Source organism: Meleagris gallopavo, chromosome 20 (genome assembly GCF_905368555.1).
Source record: "Meleagris gallopavo chromosome 20, MGAL_WU_HG_1.1, whole genome shotgun sequence".
NCBI lineage: Eukaryota > Metazoa > Chordata > Aves > Galliformes > Phasianidae > Meleagris > Meleagris gallopavo.
The window spans coordinates 1,951,648-1,970,211 of NC_139423.1; the positions used below are offsets into that span (position 1 = coordinate 1,951,648).

Genomic DNA, 18,564 nt, shown 5'->3' on the forward strand with positions numbered 1-18,564 from the left:
GCTGCTCTGAAGGCTTGGATGCAGCTCGCCGAGCTCCGCAGGTTCCCCGAGGACTCCAATAATTGGTACATTTGGTTTGCTGCTCCTCATTATTTCTAAGTTTTCCAGCTCTAACGCCAAAGGAGTCTGTATTCTATGTAATTATTACTCAAAACTTTGAAAACATTAAGTAGGAAAAATAGGCCATTAAACAACTGAGGAGCAAAGTAACAAGTGTGAATTATGGCTCTGCCCCGTGGTTTGACTGTGATGGGTTTGTTCCACCCATGGAGAGACGTTGGAGAAGGGTAGGTTGAGTGGGTTGTTTTGCTTAATCTCTCTGCTGTCAGAGCTGCCGTCCCCAGAGAATGCGGATCTATAGAGAAATGTGCCTGCCCTTTGAAACGCAGCGCACATGCCCAGATCCCAGCAAAGGACTTTTGTTCCGCTCTGATTTATACAGTTCTCCGGGGCAAAGAGAAGTGGCTGTCATGGTTGCAGGGATTACTCGCTACTGGAGGGAAGGGTGGGCTGCACAGGAATAATTTGTTCTCTTGACATGGCATGGAAAGCTGCTCCAACCCCCCCGTCCTTCCCCATACGGGATGCTGGGCACCCTTTCTGGGCACACTGCAAGCTCCCCAAGGCAAGCATCACTTTGTGAGGCTGAGGTTCCTTGGTGCTGCCTGAGTGCCAGCACTGCCCACGACTCTGCCCTGTGCCCAGTCACGTCCCAGTGCTGCCATCCTAGAGCAGTGCTGGCAGGCTCAGGGATGCAGCGGAGCACTCGGTTTACCCATCCCCGTGTCACTCACCAACAAAGGCAGCTCACAGAGGACATGCCTCCTCTTATCTGCTCCCTGCATTTCCCAGCTTGTTTGTTTTGTTTTCACCCTCCAAGGAGGAGGAGGGTGGTGCTGCTTGTGCGAGGCCAGCCACCTCTGAACCCCAGTGCCAGAAGCCTTTTTCATGCTCTATAAATTTTATTGGAAAATCTGTTTCGCTTGAGGGGGGTTATTTTTTTTCTCCCTCGGTAACGCACCATGAAAAGGCTCATTAAAAAGTGAGCTCCTTGTTCTGATTAATCCTTCCAAGCAGGCAGAGGTGACACATGCTAATGACATTTCCAGCCGGGCTGGTCCCCTGGGACACCCGATTGCAGGAGCGCCGTGTTGGACGTTGGGAAGGTTGCTCTTGGCTGCAGCACGCGTTTGTAGTGGAGAAATGCCGGCAGGAGCCAGGCGGCCGCTGTCTCTCGGGCAGGACGAGGAGGCTTTGTTCTCCAGATGCATCTCCCGGCGCGTCTTCCCACGGACACGGGCTGTTCCCAGCATCCGGAAGGGTTTGGGATGAGGTGGAATGCACACCCCTGGCATGAGCACGCGTCCCCGCAGCACGTCCAAGGGCTGCTGGGATGCACCAGCGTCTGTCTGCGCCGGGCTGTTTTGCTAACCTCAGCCTGCTGCTCGGCCCTGCCAAGGCTCTGATGTTCTTGGAGAACACGGAGCTAATGAGGCACCTTTCCCAAACAACCACTGACCTGATGAACCGGGAGGCTGTGGGCTCAGCAGGCTGCGACCCGCAGCAAACGGGAGTGGAGTGATCCTCATGGACCTTGTGTTACTCCCTGTCTTCATCATCACCTGTGTTTGGCGTTAGGGAGATCCATCTTCAACCTAAACCTTCTCCACTTCTTTCCTTACAAGCTAAGACTGACCTCCAGTCCAGGGATTGTGGCTCAGTTTTAAAGCTGAAATTTCACTCTTCCCTCTCCTGCTGGAAACCAGGATCCCTATGGCTGGAGAAAGGAAGAGCCAAACCAAGATCCCTATGACTGGAGATATGAAGAACCAAAACAAGATCCCTATAGACGGAGAAAGAAAGAACCAAATCAAGATACCTACAGTTGGAGAAAGGAAGAACCAAATCAAGATCTCTAAGGCTGGAGAAAGGAAGAACTAAACCAAGATCCCTATACCTGGAGAAAGAAACAAAGATCCCTGTGGTTGGCGTGAGGAAGGACCAAACCAAGATCTCAGTGGCTGGAGAAAGGAAGAACCGGTGAAGGTCCCAGATTGGGTCAAAGATATGCCCAGGGGCACCCTAAGCAGGAAAGAGATGTTGAGCAGCCTGAGCTGTGCTGACATTTCTCCACTTGGACCCAACTCAGTACAACACAAGGCAGAAAGCCACAGAACAAGGCCTGTGCACCCTGACCCTAGCAAGCACCCAGCACTTAGCATACCAAGTGCTCCGTATCAATGAGCAGCAGCAAGATGTGCCAGCTCTGAGTCAACTTTGGTTTTCTTGGAGTGTCCTGGCCATTGTGGCCAAGAAACATAAGGGATCTGTAATGCTTTGTTGTGCCAGGAATACAGTGAGTGTTAAAAGAAGGTTACCGTGTTATATAAGTAAGAAAAGGGGAATTGTATTTAGCCTGGCACGGGGCAGTTGTTTTCACTGACACAGAGCTATGTGTGGAGCACAGCTCATGGCTTCTTCCTGGGTGAGGTCTTGTTCATTTTGGCCTGAGCAGCCCCAGGTCAGGGAGGCAAAGCTGCAGTCAGCCTGTGGGTGCAAGGGAAGGGCAGGGATGCTGAGGGCAGGGCAGGTGAGAACCCCAGTCCAGGGCTGGGGATCTGCTGGACATCTCCTCCCTCTTCTCCTGGCTGTGAGATCCTCCCTGTTTTGTATTGGGTGGTGGAAGCAGCTGTGTTAAAAGTAGATGAACACAATGCAGTGGTATTTGATTCCATTCCATGGCTGCATGGTTTATTCAGAGGGATTACAGGCGATTTTCATCCCATTACCACCTGGAGAGGCAAATAGAAGGGAGTGCTGCTTCCAGTGAGCTACCCATCGAGTGTCCTTGGCTCTGCCAAAGCCAAAGTGGTGGAAGGTTAAAAATGATTTGGACAAGACTGGGGCTGAACAATTGCCCATAGCAGGGGATGTGTTGGGTGCACTGACTGCAGCTGGTACTGCCCAGCCTTGATAGCAAAGCCAGGGTGCAGCCCAGATGAGCATGCAGGAATGAAACATTTGCTCCTGTTGTCATTGGTGTGGATGGAGAGCAGCCCAAAGGACCGTGGCAGGATGCAGACTTGAAGCTCCCTCTCTCACAGACCCACTGAGCATCCCAGGTCTCCTGCTTTAGAAGGGGAGTTAGACTTGATGGTCCCCAAGGATCCCTTCCAACCCTTACAATTCTGTGATTGTGTGTGTGATTCTCACCTCCGACTGTTCTAGAAGCCATGCTTTTCCCTTCCAGGTGCATTTCCTGCACTTTGGTCTGATTGATATTGATTCAGGACTGTATTTACCCAAAATAAGAGGCTTTGGGGTTTGTTAAATAAATATATGAGACAAATGGCAGTGAGTATGGAAGTTGTTCTCCAGGGTTTGATGTCGATGAAGCCTCACTACGAATGTGCATCCTCAGTGCACCATGTCTGGAATCCTACAGCTCTGTTGCCATGGACAGATGGGATGGGAAGCAGGGCAAGCAGCACCACCTCTGTGGGCAGATGCTATCAAGTCCCAGATCCTCTCAAACCCAATGGAAATGATCCATTTGGGGTATCACCTCTAAATGGAATCTGGTGGTAAAAGAGTAGTGATGGAGGGTGGCTGCAGACCTTTCTGTGTCTCTGCTCCTTCGTCCTCCAGCACCGAGCAATGTGGAATCCTTCCCACCACCCAACAAAGCATGGGGCTGTGGGCAGGACCATAGCATGCCTTGGGGCTGCCCCTGTGCCCAAAGCCCCAGCACTGTGCCCATTGCACCCAGCCAGTCCCCAGCTGGTGGCCCCAGTTCTGCTCTTATGGCAGATACTCCAGATTACAACTGTCAGTTTAGTTTAGTTTGTCAACAAAAGCAATAAACTCCTCTCACTGCAGCTGGGAGGAATCTTCTCTGCTTGCTTTCAAAGGGAGAAGAAGGGTTTTGTCCATCTGGGAAACGTGCTTGGCTAAAGGTGAAGGAGATTTCAGCTCTGGAGGGGACATCAGAAAGAGCTTTGGGCTGATTGTCCGAGTTTGGCTTGAGAAGAAGAAATAATGTTTGTCCTGGTGGAGATTTGTTTGGTTCTTTGCTTGAGAGTTGAGGTTCTCGAGGTCGAGGTGAAAAGGGCACGGAAGCAGCAGCCATCCCACCTCAGTCCTGCCAGATTCAAACCCATAAGGACCTCAGAGGGCTTCAGACTCCACCATACGGCTGAGAGTTGCCTTACCTGTGTCATGCCATTGGCCTCCCCATGGCACGTAGCCCTTCTTGGCTGGCTTTGTGCCCAGTGACTCCGCTCACCCAGTCCCTATCACAAGGTGATGCTCCATGGGTTCATTTTCCTCGCCGGAGCCTCTGTTTCTGTGGCTTTCAAAGACATTTTTTCCTAATGCAGGAACATCCCTGGAGGCTCTGAGCGTTCCCTGACATCCGCGCGAGGGGAGCAGCCCTTTGCTGTGCAAACATCTGGGCTCCTCAGAAATGCTGCGTGTTCCTGCCGGTGCTCTGCTGCGTGTTAATGCTTACAAAATTATGTTTATTTCCTGCCACAGGGATCAGCCTTCAGCCCGGGGTTATTTCCAGGGCTGCAGCAAGCTTTGTGCCAGAGATGCAAACCGTGGCAAACAAGCACTTAAAAGTCCTTATAAACAGCAGCGGGCAAACCACAGACACTGCAAGGTTTGGTTTGGGAAGGCGGGAGGGAATGGTGTGCCTGGGAGCTGCTTGGTGCTGAGTGAGGGATGTGACACCTGGCTGGTGGCTGCCGTCACCTGTGGGTTGGCTGGCCTTCCCCAGGGCTGGTGGTCCATGGCCAGAAATCCTCCGTGGGAGGGATTGTGCATGTTGCATCGCAGTGCTGTGGTTGGAGCTAATGAGTCTCTGGGTCTCTTGGTGGATTCAGACTTGCTGTGGGGCTAACAGGTTGTTGGTTGGCATAGCGTGGGGCTCTCCTGACCCTGTAGGCTTTGACCCATGGGGTTCCCATCCTGGGGAGGGAGTGAGCGCTGGCGTCTCTGGCCAAACTGGAACTGCAAAAGCTGTTCTGTCCAGAGATGGGCTGAGCTGCAGCTTGTCTCCCTGCTCATGCCAAAGCATCTGCTGTCCTGCACAATTCCCTTCCTCCAGTCTGCCAGTAGTTCAGGCCATAGAAATGCTTTACCCCATCCCCCCAAACTCTCATTTGGTTGGATTGCTTGCTGCTCAGTGTCCCTCCTCCTGCTGCTTTGAGGTGGCTGTGGCTTTCCAGCACCCTTTTGCAGCAGAAAACCAACACGCTGCCTTTCCAAAATGCCCAGATGGGTATTTCCAATGACCTAACAGGAAAATCAGCTCCTCTTTACGGCTTAGGACTCAGAGAGCAGCTCCAGCTGGTCCCAAGATGCTACAACTAATGGGCTGGAAAATGCCCCACAGCCGAGGTGGGATGCCACAGGCTCTGGGTTCGGGTCCTACGAGCATGGCTGCGGTGCAGCCCTGCAGCACTGAGAATGTGCAAATTAGGCTCTTAAGGGCTTTAATGCAAGAGCAGGGCGCAGATGTTGGGCTGTGTTCATGTCTGCGAAACCTCTGGCATCCCATGGAGCTGGTACCATCAGGAACAGCTCCAGCATCTTGGGGACAATGGGCAGCAGGGCTGTCCCCAGGGAAGAGAGGCAGGGCTGGGGGAGCAGGGGGTGGAACATCATAGAAATCACTGGCACAGCATCCTCAGCCCCAGCACAGCCCAGGTCCCACTGCCAGCATCTCCCCCTCGCTGTGCATCGCTATAGGAAGCCTCGGTGAAGTCATCCCGGCTCGCGGTGCAGCCACGCAGGAATGCGCTAACCAGGAGTTGTTCTGAGGTCAGAAAGGAATAAGTCTTCTGCAGACAATTGATGTTGTTATTAAAAACATCCACGCGAGAGAGGGAGGAGGGGAGGGAGAGAGAGGTCCTCTCTCTTTCCTGTTTGGGAAATAGTTTCTCACTGCATCCATCAAGCAAAAGAATTCCGTATGAAAAATTCATTTAGGAAAAAAAAAAAAAAGAAAGAAAGAAAAAAGTTTCTGGGGCACACGCGCCTGAAAATGAGCTGCAGCAGGATCAGAGGTTTGGCTCCGAGTAGCAGCCAAAACGCAAAAGCAGGGGCCAGAACAAAATACAGAATGAAACACAGCAGCCCTGCTCCCGGCCGGGTGCTGGAAGTGGAGGAAATGCGGCTTCCTTGGGAGAAATGCAATCCTCTCTCTGCAGCACTTGGGCAAAATTCATGAGCTTCAGCTGAAGCACGGAGCAGCTCTCCCACCGAGAGGCTGAATGTGAACCTCACATCTTGGTGAGGGCTGCGGGGGGTGGGGAAGGAGTCAAGAAAAGGGAGAGCAACCTCTATGCCCAGTGGTAGTGAGACCCCGGCACTGCTACCCAGACTGTGGGTGCCCCATCCCTGGAGCTGCCTGAGCCTGTGGTGAGCACTGACAGCGGAGCTGGAGGGATCCCTGCCCATGGCAGGGATTGGAATGGGATGGCCTTTAAGGTCCCTTCCAAGCCAGACATGCTGCAGTTCTATGAATGCATGTTTGAAACCACTCAGGTCTGCAGTCTTCTCCCCGGGGGCAGCCTGAGCTGTGGAGCTAATTGCCTGTGATAAGCTAATTAATGGGGTCTGATAACACTTGCCTCGCATGCAGTGTCCTGACAGCAGGGCATAAAGTGTCAGCTGGGGGCCTGGAGCTCCATGGGATCGTGGCTGATGCCACATCCCAGCCTTTCCATAGCACCTGTGTGAGAGCTGAGCACATGAAGGCTGCGGGGTTGCAAAAGGAGCACTGGAGTTGCACAGGGAGCACTGGGGTTGCACAAGGAGCAGGTGACAGCACCTCACTCCCAGCAGCACAGGCTCTGCGTGCTCCCAGCACACCAGCATGTAGCAGCCAACGGCCATCCGTTAACGGTAGTTCTGATAAGAGGGACAAGCCTGCCTGCTTTTGGTAAAGCCCCAGTCTCCAGGAAATCCAAACACAGCAGAGCTGTGCAAGGCAGTCCTGGCACCCACCTCGGTTCTGGGAGCACAATGAGCAGCATCTCCTCAAAGAGCATCCATGTCCACAGCAATGATAGTGGTGATGGGGAGGTCAGGCACGTAGAGTGGAGTTTTCCTCCTGTCTGAGCTCCCTGATAACCTCCCCTGAGATAAGCCAGCTCTGTTTGCCCAGGCTCAGCCGCACCACAAAGGAGGGCTTTGCACAGCCCCGGAGATGCAAATAGTGCTGAGCACACAGGGGCATCATGGCCCTTCACACCTGCACTGGGTTTTAAGGCCAGAACAGGGCTTGTGCAGGGCTCAGGTTAACACCTCGGAGGGTATGGAGTGAAAGGACCAGAAGAAGAAAGGGAAAAGAGTTTCCTGCAGCCAGAACATCCCAGTTCTGTCACCTGAAAGGGAAACTGATGCACAGCACTGTTAGGTTCACACGGGACCTACAGTAGTGTCATGGCAGCACTTCCCTGTGCCTGCTGCAGATTGGGGAACTTAGGAGCACAGATTTTTGGGGCTGTTTGCTGCTGAGCTGACCCAGTTGGCAGTGGGCAGGGGGTTGCTGCTACACTGAGCTGCAGCGACACAGTGACACGGTGACACAGTGCAGTGCCACTGGCCCCACGTCACCTTGGAGGGGTACAACACTGGGCTCAGAAGTGACCACCAGCCACAGTCAGAGGCTGCAGGACTGCAGCTCCAGTGGCGGATCTGCCCGGTGCTGGTTTAATAATCCCCCTGGCCCAGCTCCAGATGGGATTGGGAAACGAGCTGGGGTTAAAACAACATAACACACTCCTCAACACGCTCTGGTGGTGCTTCAACCCCAGCTCAGCATAGCCCGACCTCACAGGCTGAGGGGTAGGGGCTGCCCTAATGGCACTGCAGCTCCAGGGGGTGTAAAGCCACTCAGCATCCATCACCCCCCGGCATCACTGTCACACTCCCAGCATCACTGTCACTCTCCTGGCATTGTCGTCACCCCACTTGACTGTCAGTCCATGGCTGTTGGTTCCCAGTGTCCCTGCTCCCCAGGGCAGTGCAGGAGTGCAGCTGGGGCTGTCTGTGTCTCTGTAGGCTGATAAGATTTCATACAGATTCTTCAGTCTGTTGCCTCTCTGCTGGGTTGGTTGCATCGTTGCGCCTTTTACATTTCAAGTAAACTTTGCTCCGAATGTGCAAATTCTTTCAATATCTGTTTCTGCTGTGGCTTTAACCCTTAAGTGTCCAGCACAATCCCTCACTGGGAGTGCAGGAAGCCTTGTGGGACAGTGTCTTGGAGTGGGAACAGTGCTGCGACAGTGGTGACCCCATGTGCTGTGTTTGCTGGGGCACCTCGGGGTCAGCCCATGGCCAGGGCTCCCTGCTGAATGAATTATGGGATGCAAACAATGCATTTCCAAGCATTTATGACCGTAGGAGGCCAGATATGGATGGTGCAATTACATGAAAAAAAGGCTGATGACAGCCTGGCATCATCTCCCCAACTGAAATAGGGAGCTCATTTCTTGACTTTTCCTTTCTAAAACAGTATGTTAGTCGAGTTCCTGCCAGGCTGGATCTTATCTGCAGCCTTTCTCCATCACACCTGGCATAAAGAGAAAACTTCCTGCTTCTGCTGCAAGAAGGGGGCTCCTGCTAGGTACCAGAGCATCGCTCCCCGCTCTGTGGTGAGCTCAGGATCTGAGCTACAGGGCTCGAGCTTCCATCTCTGGCAGCTTTGTTCATGAGCATCTCAGCTGAACAGCAGCCAACCCCAGGCTGGAAGAAGCAGGGGTGATCTCAGCCCATCTCCAGTCACTCTGTGCACTGTGTGCTGCACCAGGGCTCAGCTCGCTGTCATCCGCATCCTGTGTTGAGTAAGAGCCCTTTGTCTTGGGCTAAAACGCTGCGGGTGAGGAGCTGCCACACAACTCAACATGTCAGTGCCACACGGCAGGCCCACAGGTTTCCATCCATCCTCGCTGCTCAGAAGGGGCCGCTGGAGGTCACTGGGGATGTCCCTGAGGGTTCGGGCAGGAAGACACGGAGTGGTGGGATGCATCACTGCCAGCAGCTGCTCGCCACGTGTGCAGTGGGGAGACCTCTGCTGCTCACAGCTTGGGCAGATCTGGCTCCTAACCCGAGCAGCACAGCTCCCAGGGGTACGTCTCGCTCTGCTTGTGGTGCTTTGTGAGGGGGAACACGAGCAGCAGGAAATACCTGCTGAGATGCTGGTGCTTCAGGTCAGCCTGGAAGGAATCAGTGTGGAGCAGTTATGAACAGATCTCCTTGCCTGAAATGAGAAAGGACGAGGTCACGCTGCAGTAAAGTCACAGCAGTGCCCAGTGCTGCCAGAACGGCTCTGTGCCTTGTGGCACTGCAGGGAGGTGATAATGCCGAGTGCTGGCAAAGCTACCTTCAGCAGCTGATCTGATGGGATGGGTCTTTCTCCTTCCGGGCTTTGAGAAGCTTTGGAGTTTCTCTATTTACTCCCAAAAGGACATACCAGAGACCACAGCCATTGTGGGTGTTGTTTCAGGGTCGCTGGGCTTTGCCAAGTGTTCTGATGCTCCTGTTGGCAGCCGGTGTGTGAGCTGGGTGCTGGAGTTCAGGCCCTTGCTCCTGAGCTTGGGTTGACCACTGCAAGAGAGATCTTCAGGGCACCCTGTCAAACTTTATGCCATTTCAGACCGAACGTTTCCCCCATTTTTCAATGGCTTATTCAAATACAAATTGGACTTAGTCCTATTTCAGTGACAAATTCGACTAAATTTGCACAGTTCTTCCTAGAGACAGCACAAGACCCATCCCTACCAGGGAGCGATGTTTTTCTTTTTAAGCCTTGGCCTCAACCATAAGGGCAACAGATTTTCTTTAAGGAAAGAAATCCCCAAACTTGTTAGCGTTGGCACTGTGCTGTATTTTTTGCTCGCTTCTCTTTAGCAGCTGAATCATTTTAGCAGGAATTCTTCCAAAAACATTCAGCCTGAGTCAGACACCCAGTCTCAAATATTTAAGCCCAAACAGTGAGTTTGGCATTTTTTTATGTGAGAGCAAACAAAGCTCTTATCGGTGGGGCTGTGGGGCAGGGACGTGTTGCTGTGACCAAACTTCAGCTGCCGGCTGTGTTTGTGGCTGTGTGTTCTGTGGTTCTGTTATCCATCTCCTTGGGCTGAGCGTCAGGAAAACCTGGGATCTGGCACAGGCCTCATGTCTCCCTCGTGGCCGCAGCATCCCATGGGTTTTCCCTTCGTTGGGTCATCCCTAGCTAACCAAAGTGAGCTCCCACACTCCTCCTCACTCAGGCGTAGCACACACACATAGGGTGCCACAGGGGACCAGGGACCCTCCCATTCCACCTCATTCCACTGGCTCCAAGTGCTCCATCCCTGTCATCCCTGCTCTTAGATTCAAGTGTGGCTGCTTCGTCTACCCACTGACTCATAGAATCACTAAGGTTGGAAAAGACCTCTAAGATCCCCAAGTCCACCCCCAACCCACCCTCACCATGCCCATTAAACCACGTTCCTCTGTGCCACATTTCCACGGTTCTCAAACACCTCCAGAGAAGATGACCCCCCCTTCTCCCTGGGCAGCTGTGCCAGTGTTCAACCAAATATGGACCCAAAAAAAAGGATCCCCCAAATGCCTGCAGGTCTCCAGGGGCTTAAAACATAGACAGCATGGCCCTTGTTGTATGAAGTATGTGAGGCTTGCTCCTGCAGGAGAGAAATAATAGCTCAGACTGAATTAGGAGATTCTTTTGTGAAAATAAAATAAAATAAAATAAACTCATCTGGGAAAAGAATAATTTTGAGGAGACTGAGTCTGTTCATAAAACTGAGTCAAATTTAGAGATTGTTTTCAGCCCCTGGCTTCTTCTATCCTCTCCCATCCTTCCCGCCCTCCCCCCCCCAAATTATTGTTCACAAAAATTAAAACAAAATGTTGTGGGGTTTTCGTTTGCTTAAAAAGCAATTTTCATCTTGAAAATGGCCAAAATATAAGTTTGGAAGGGTGGGGTAATTTGGAAGGGCCACATTGTCATTGCTGAATGAAAACCACAGGGAAGAATGCGTCCAGGGGGACACGGGCATGGGGGTATGGTGGCAACACAAAGGACACCGCCAGCCTGCATCTCCAACCACAGATCTTCCATTGCCCCAGCGAGAACATCCTGCACACCTTGGCCATCTGCGATAGAACTGTTGGTCCTTATGTTGTGTTTCTGTAGAATCATAGCGTTATTGAATGGCTTAGGCTGGAAGGGACTTTATAAAGATCATAGAGCTCCCCTTCCCTGCCGTGGGCTTGCTGCCCCCATAACTCACGATGCCCAGGGCCCATCTATGTCCTTTGGAGCCTCTGGGGATAGAGCACCCAAAGCTTTGACCTGCTCCATACTGCAGCTTTCCTCTTTTCCAGCCCACCTTCCTTCAGGCTTGTGAATATCTGTGTTTCACCTGAGGGCCATCTGATGGCCTGTGTGCATCTGGATGTAATGAAGGCAGGGGAGATCATTGGCAAACGAAGGGAAAGAAAGGAGCAGGAGACAGGAGCATTGAATTCATCTGAGTAACAGGAGCTGAAACCTTGCACTGGAAACTCGCAGCACTGGGTGTTTGCTCCCCACCAGATCTGGAGCACCTCCTCTGCAGGGTGACACACAAGGCGTGAGGAGCAGGGGTGATGCTGACACTGGGAGGTGACTCCTTATTGCAGCCGGCAAAGTCGTTCATAGAAAGAAAAGATGGACTGCCAAAGAATCACTCACTGTGGTGGGGAAACAAACCCGGTGGCTAGGAACAAATGCCAGGCCAGTGGGTGTCTGAAAGCAGGCAAGAGGCTTTAGCAGAGCAGGCAATGAATCCTCGGCAAGGAGAGCCCTGCAGCATCTCCCCACTGCCTTCATCCCAGCTCTGCACCCTGTGTCCCCATCATCAGCTCTCACCATGCCTCATCCCAGCCTCATCCCCAGCAAGGGCTTACTGATGGAAAGCATCCTACTGCGTGGGGTTAGGAAATGAGCAGTGCCCAGCAAATGCCTCAGGTGGAACTCTGACAGCCCCGGCTGTGCTGTTGGTGTCACAATTCACTGATATTGGAGAGACGGTCCCACAGCCTCTTGCAAGGTCCAGCTTCTTCTCTCCTCCAGACATAGAATTTTTGCATCCCTGGAAGCTTAAAAACTGGGCTAGGAGCAGCTCCACACACCCCACTTGCTCTTCCCATGCAGTTCTGCCCACTGGACCAGCCAAAATGTTTGCAAAGACCCTGAGAAACCCCCGGGAGCTCTGCGTCCTGGCTTTGCAAACACATCTCTGTTTATCGAGCAACCCAAAGAAATGCAAAGATTTCCACTCGCTCTCCGGGTGGGCTCAACTTTGAGTCGTTTAAAGGGACATGCCAGGGCCATCTTGCAAAATACTGGAGGACCAGCTCCAACTTTCCTCCAACACAAGTGGCACGGAGAAGAGTTCCTTCTTCCCTAAATCCAGCCAATGTGCATATTTTCCAAAAAGTGTGATGGAGCTCTTTGGACACGACACAACTTGTTGGAGGAGGTGAGCATTAAGGATTTTTAGAAAACATTCACATCTTTAGCTTTGGGGAAGAAGGAGCTCTTCTCCATGCCGCCACTTGGAGAAATATCTCCGTGTTGTTCGTCTAGGACCAAGTACAGAGTTGGCTGGGTGCTCATCCAAGGGCATGCAATCCACAATTCAGAGCTGTGGCATCAGGAATCGTGTTTTAGCACCACTCTGCATCATTAGGGTCTGTGGGAGGTGAGGTCGGGCCCTGGTGTGCTCCCTGCAGGAACTGGGGTCGCATGGGGGAAGCAGGGGAGTGGCTCAACATCCTGCTGGGCGGACGTGGCTGTAGGACTGATGGAAAGCATCAAGTATCCTACTACGTGGCTGCGCTCCCCACAACAGCTTTGCGCTGAGAGCGAGCTGGGGATTGTTCCCAATAAGTAACCCGGAACTGCACTGTAAATTTCAGGGCTGAAATTTGATAATTAAGCAAATATCGCATGCCTTTGTCTTGGGCAAGCACCATAAGGTAAACAGGAAGGAATGAGGGATTAAGACATCTCTGTTCAAAAGGAAGGTGACAAGCGCAGAGCTGTGACACCTTCGTGCCGCGTGGGGGGCCCAGCTGCGGGCTGGCATTGCACAGCTGCATTGTTCAGGGGCAAAGAGCAAACAAAAGCAACGGGAAAAGAAAACAAGCTGTAAAACCCTGCAAAGCGCACAGCAACCGCCTCCTGACGGCCTCGTGACAGCCCCGGGGTCGAGCTTTTGAAGTCCTCCCGTCGCCTTTTGCCAAAGCGCCGTGTTAAAGCGGTGCGGCGGTGACACCGGGGTGTGCAGGGGGGACATGGGACACCTCCCAGTGGGTCGGCCACAGTGCTTTTCATTCAGTCAGAGAGGGCTTTGGTGCCTGGTTGGCTGAGGTGGGTAGGATGGAGATGGAGAGGTGAGGGCTGTGGGCTGCATGGCAAGGAGCACCAGGAAGGGAGAGGACCGAGAAGGTTTTAAACGGTGCATAGGGCTCAAATGTGTGTGTTGGGACTCATGCAATGGGAACAACGGGATGGGATGGAAGTGGGTGCTGGAAGCCCTGGGGCAAGTGGTTTGGGGGGAATTGGCAGTGGGATGTCCTCAGAGCCCCACGGTGCCCAGGGATGGGCGTGGGTTGGCAGCTGTCACCCTTGGGTGACACTGGGGACGTGCTGCGTGGGGTGGCCACGTACTGATGCTCTGTGCCCTGTGCTCCCACAGCCTGCAACTGCAACCTGCACGCACGGCGCTGCCGCTTCAACATGGAGCTGTACAAGCTGTCGGGCAGAAAGAGCGGCGGCGTCTGCCTCAACTGCCGGCACAACACGGCCGGGCGGCACTGCCACTACTGCAAGGAGGGCTTCTACCGCGACCTCAGCAAGCCCATCTCCCACCGCAAGGCCTGCAAAGGTACCTCTATGGGGCAGGGGTGGGGGGTGGCGTGGCCCCTTCTCCTCTGCCTACTGTGCCCACATGCTCCTGCTCCCCCGCACCTAGCTGAGACACCGCAGTGACTTTTCTTGTCCCCATCCCATTCCATGCCCTTGTCCCTCTAGTTTCCCCAGCCTCCCGCTGAGAGTAAAAGCCTCACAGAATCATGGAACCACGGAATCGTAGAATCACACAATGGTTTGGGTTGGAAAGGACCTTAAAACTCACCCCGTTCCAACCTCACAGTGTGCTGGTTGTCCCCTGCCAGCTCAGACACAAACAGTCTGCTGATGTGCTGATGTGTCTGCAGTTTACAAGAGCTGCTTTCTCACTCCCGTGCATCAGGGAGATGCAGATCCCATATTTGGGACTGGACGCTGGGTCTGCAAACCAGCACTTCCCAAGATGGGCAGCACTGAGTCTGTGCACCAACCGCTTCCCCCCTCCAGATGAAGACAGAATGATAAAACAGGAAATCTACTACTCTGCTCAACAAACAGTTCTGAAGTCCCCTCTTTGGCCAGGACGGGAGGTGGGAGCAGAACTCCCCATCCGCAGGGCGCTCTCCAGAGGGCTCCTGGAGCCCCGCAAGGCATGGGATAGCACTTCAGCATGGGTGGGTGCCCACAGTCCCCACTCTGCCCAAGCTCTGCTGTTATAAATGAGAGCAAATCCTGCAAACGCAATGCCGTAAACCCACGCTTCCCAGATGCGGGCTCATCCATCCCTTCAAACAATTGTTTTTTCCTCTTTTCCCTGCCTTCTCACACTGCTCTTGAAACTTGAGCTTGCTGCATTGAAACGCTCCTCCAAACCCCCCACAGGTTGTGACAAAATGTGGCCACTGGTGCTCCCAGATACAAAGCACTGCAATCAATATGCCGGTGTGCGAGCAGCTCCCCGACTCGCGGGCTATTAGCACGATTTCACACTCGTTGCAATGGGTTATTGTTGGTGTAATCCACCATCCTATACAAAAGCAGGCGAAATGGAGTTTCCTCCAGCGAAGGCATCCCTTTGAACGCTGGCTTTTCCTGAGCCCTGGTTATGTCACTGTGTTTTATGTTCCCCCCGTTTTGTGTCCCCGATTCAAGGGCTGCTCTGAAATAATTGCTACAAATATGAATGTTTCATGTGTACCCCGTTTAACCCAATGCAGGGACCCGCTGAGGGGCATGCAGCGTGGTTATCCACCCTGCAAGCATGCAGCTGAGCTCCCAGCAAATGTCCCATGAAATCTGCTGGGGACGTTTGCTGTGCATCCAGCCCCATTCGTCCTGTCTAGATGCAGCTGTGCCATGTTCCTTGTCTGTGTGTGTGCTTTCACTTGTCTTCTTGCAAAAAAAAGACCTGAAAGCCAAACAGCAAAGAAAACAAGCTGTGGGTGATCAGAGACACCACATAGCAGAGCCATGCAATGGGCAGAGCATGGTGTGAGGCTGCAGACCACGTGGGATGAAGCCAAAGGCAGCAGGAGCAGGGATAAGTAGAGCAAAACCCTCTGTACTGCCCTCTTAGCAACAAAAAACCCACAAATCTCAAATGTTCATCTTACCAAAGCTTATAACAAGTGCAATTTTCCCTCCTTTCTCAATGATTTTTGCGAGAGCATGAACAGCTCCCAAAGCACCAAGCCCATGCTTCTCATTTGTCGTGCTTTCTTCTTTTCCCATTGGTGCTGATGGTGGAACCCCACATCTGGCTCTTTCCAACCTCCACCTGCTCCTCCCACCGCAGATCAGTGCCCTGTCAATTCGTGGGATTAAACCCAGCCCTGATAACGGACAGATTATTGGCACTGATGTCATCTTCTAGGAACAGAACTCCATGGGGTTTTACAGCCTGGCCATAAAACAACCCTACATTTTCAGGGATGGATGTGCATGATTTTTGAAGAGAAATGATGACAAATGAGAGGCGTTATGGGCACACCTGGGAGGAAGGCAGGATTTGGTTTCTAAAGGAGGGGGAACAGAGCCCTTGGTGGCAGGGACAGTGGTCCGTGTGCCCCGTCCCTCCCCATCGACTATAGAGGGAGCTGCGGGACCAGATTAGAGCTCTGAGAGCATCTACTGGGGCCAAACGAGGAGATGAGCCCTTGCAGAGTTCCCCTCCCCAGGATGCTGGGGTGCAGGAGGTGTTGGGTTAACCCCAGTTAAGGCAGAGGCTGAAAATGAGCTGGCTGCCAAGTGGCGTCCCATCACTGGTGTCCCATCACTGGTGTCCTATTGCTGATGTTCCAACATCTGTGTCCCAGGGTAGGACGCAAGGAGCAGCCCTTGCTTCCTTTCTGTCAATACCATGTCCATGGGGCATCTCTGCAGGCTTTGGTGGCCAGCAGCACCCCTCAAGTCCTACAAATATCCCTGCCACCTTAGTCTCTGATGCACATATGGGCAGAGCTTAGACATCTCATGGCTGGCACATCTCAAAGACAAGGAGATGCTGGCTGGGAGGGTCCCTGTGCATGGCCCCCAAAGGTGGCTCCTGGCTCTGGCCCTTCCTAGTCCACAGCAACTCCTTCTGCTGGATGGTTCCACTGGTTTCCCACAACACTGCAGGGCTAGGATTATGGTTAGGTTCAGGGTTGGGGTTGGAGTTAAAGTTAGGATTAGTGCTGGAGCTGGTGTTGGATTTAGGATTGTGGTTAGGATTAGGGTTAGGATGCTAGATAGCAGTGCAGGAAATCTGCCCTTGCTGTCCACCTTAGGAGCAGGTGAGGTGCTTCCTAAGAGAGATGGTTCCTTTCCCCCAACCACTTCTCGTTGATGCTCATCTCTATCACAGCCCATTCATGACTTCGCAAGGCCATGTCCAATGCAAGACTTTCTACAGATTCCCTCCAGGGAGTTGTCTGTGATTTTCCAGCTTTCTTCTCTTCAACTTTTTTTCCTCCTTGAAGACCCTTTGCTATGTGAGATGAGCCAACCCCTGGTGCTGGTGGGCCAGAATCAAATTCTTGCATCAGTGCTGGGTTGTCACTGAGTGATCACATCCCTGGAGAAATCCTGAACTTCCACCGTATTGATCTGCCCAACACAGAGCTTAATTTCTCCACGGGCTTGCTCTTCCCCTGGAACCAAGTGTGCATAGCCACAATCTCCTCCCACAACGGGTGTCCCACTGCCTTCCCACCCCTGTGCTGAGCTCTTTGCTCACCTGCTGCCTGTGCCATGGGCTCGCGGCAAGATCATCAGCTCTAAGGCTTTGGCTCCACTGCCAGATTTGATTGAAGTATTATTTGTGGAAGAATCCACCCGCAGGAACCTCTTTCCCAGGGGCCAGGCTAAAAACGCATCAGGAGGAGAGTCTGACTTTTTTCTTCAGTGAAAGTATTTCCAATCTGCGCTCTCTCCTGTAAGTGACCCTTGAACTCCGCAAGAAGCAATTTCTCCCACAGGAGCAGGCTCAGCTCTACGTTACTTCAGAGCCGTGAGGTCCTGTGCCTGCTCCTCTCTGCCTGCCCACACCTGCCCCTGGGTGTCTTTGATCAAAATTGACATTTTTCAATGAAAAAAAAACCAAACAAACCAGGTTTTCTGTCAAAGCCAGAAGAAGGAGGCGGTGATGCTCCGCCCCTGCAGGTCTCAGCATCCCCAGCAGCTCTCTGCCATCACTTCAAGATGTACTCAAACAGTGGAGCTCATAGACAAGGAGGGAATTCCAGCAGCTCTTAACAGGAGCTCTTACCAGCCCTTGGCTTCTCCAGGTGCCAGCTCAGGAGAAGGAAATGGGAGAGCCCTGAGAAGCAGTACAGGAAGGCAGACGCTGAAATGCCAGGAGATTATTTGTCTTTGTCTGATAAAAGAGGGAATTCATGTGCTGCCGGTGAGAAAGGCTTTAAATCTCCAGGAGAATGTGACGAGGAACATGCTGCACGAACATGATCCTTTGGCAAAATAAATCCGGTTCACAATACTGCAGGCAAGGCAGTGATCTCCTTGCAACACTGCACAGCACATCTTGAAAGCCATCATTAGGATCCAGAGTTAACGGAGGAAACGTTTCAACCTCTGCTTCTGGTCAGCAAAAGGCTGGGTAGAGCCGAGCCAGGCTGGCGGGAGGCACATCAGGTGCACAGCTTTCTCTTCCCATGGCATAAGTAAGTGTGACAAGAGTTGAGATCACACCTTCTGTTGTTCACTCAAATGGGATTTCATTGTTCCGAAAGCTTCCCCAGGACAGACCTGCCCGGAAAGCAGGAAGATGCTAGTTCTCCAGCAGGGCGGTCCTTTCCGATCACCACGGTCACACCTGAGGGGAGCTAAGCCCGGAGCTTCGTGCCTCTGTTTGCCTTTCAGCACACGTGTGTGGGGAAGGTTAGCAGCTGGCAGTGCCTCTGACCAGCATTCTGGGCTGGAAAAACGTTTGCATTTTTGTCATGCTACTTGTCTGCCTTTGGTGGGCCGGAGATATCCCAACAAGTTCCAACATTTTGCCAGGGCATTTCACATCCTTTCGTGCACAGTCTGAAGACTTCTTGCAGATTTTCTCAGGCCCAAATCCCAAATCCTGATAGTGCTGATGCTCTGGTGGATGACGCAGACCGTCAGCAGCTCTGCACGAGGGGCAGTGGTTAGTCCTGCAGCCC

At 52.7% G+C, this 18,564-nt stretch overlaps 1 protein-coding gene across 1 annotated transcript in view; it reads left to right on the forward strand.

The window, feature by feature from the left end:
- Positions 1-18,564, forward strand: part of NTN1 (netrin 1) — a 50,431-nt gene that overhangs the window by 20,741 nt on the left and 11,126 nt on the right. Inside the window, exon 2 of the mRNA XM_085240396.1 lies at positions 13,764-13,952. Within this exon, the coding sequence (XP_085096522.1) occupies positions 13,764-13,952 (189 nt within the window). The remainder of the gene's footprint in view (positions 1-13,763; positions 13,953-18,564) is intronic.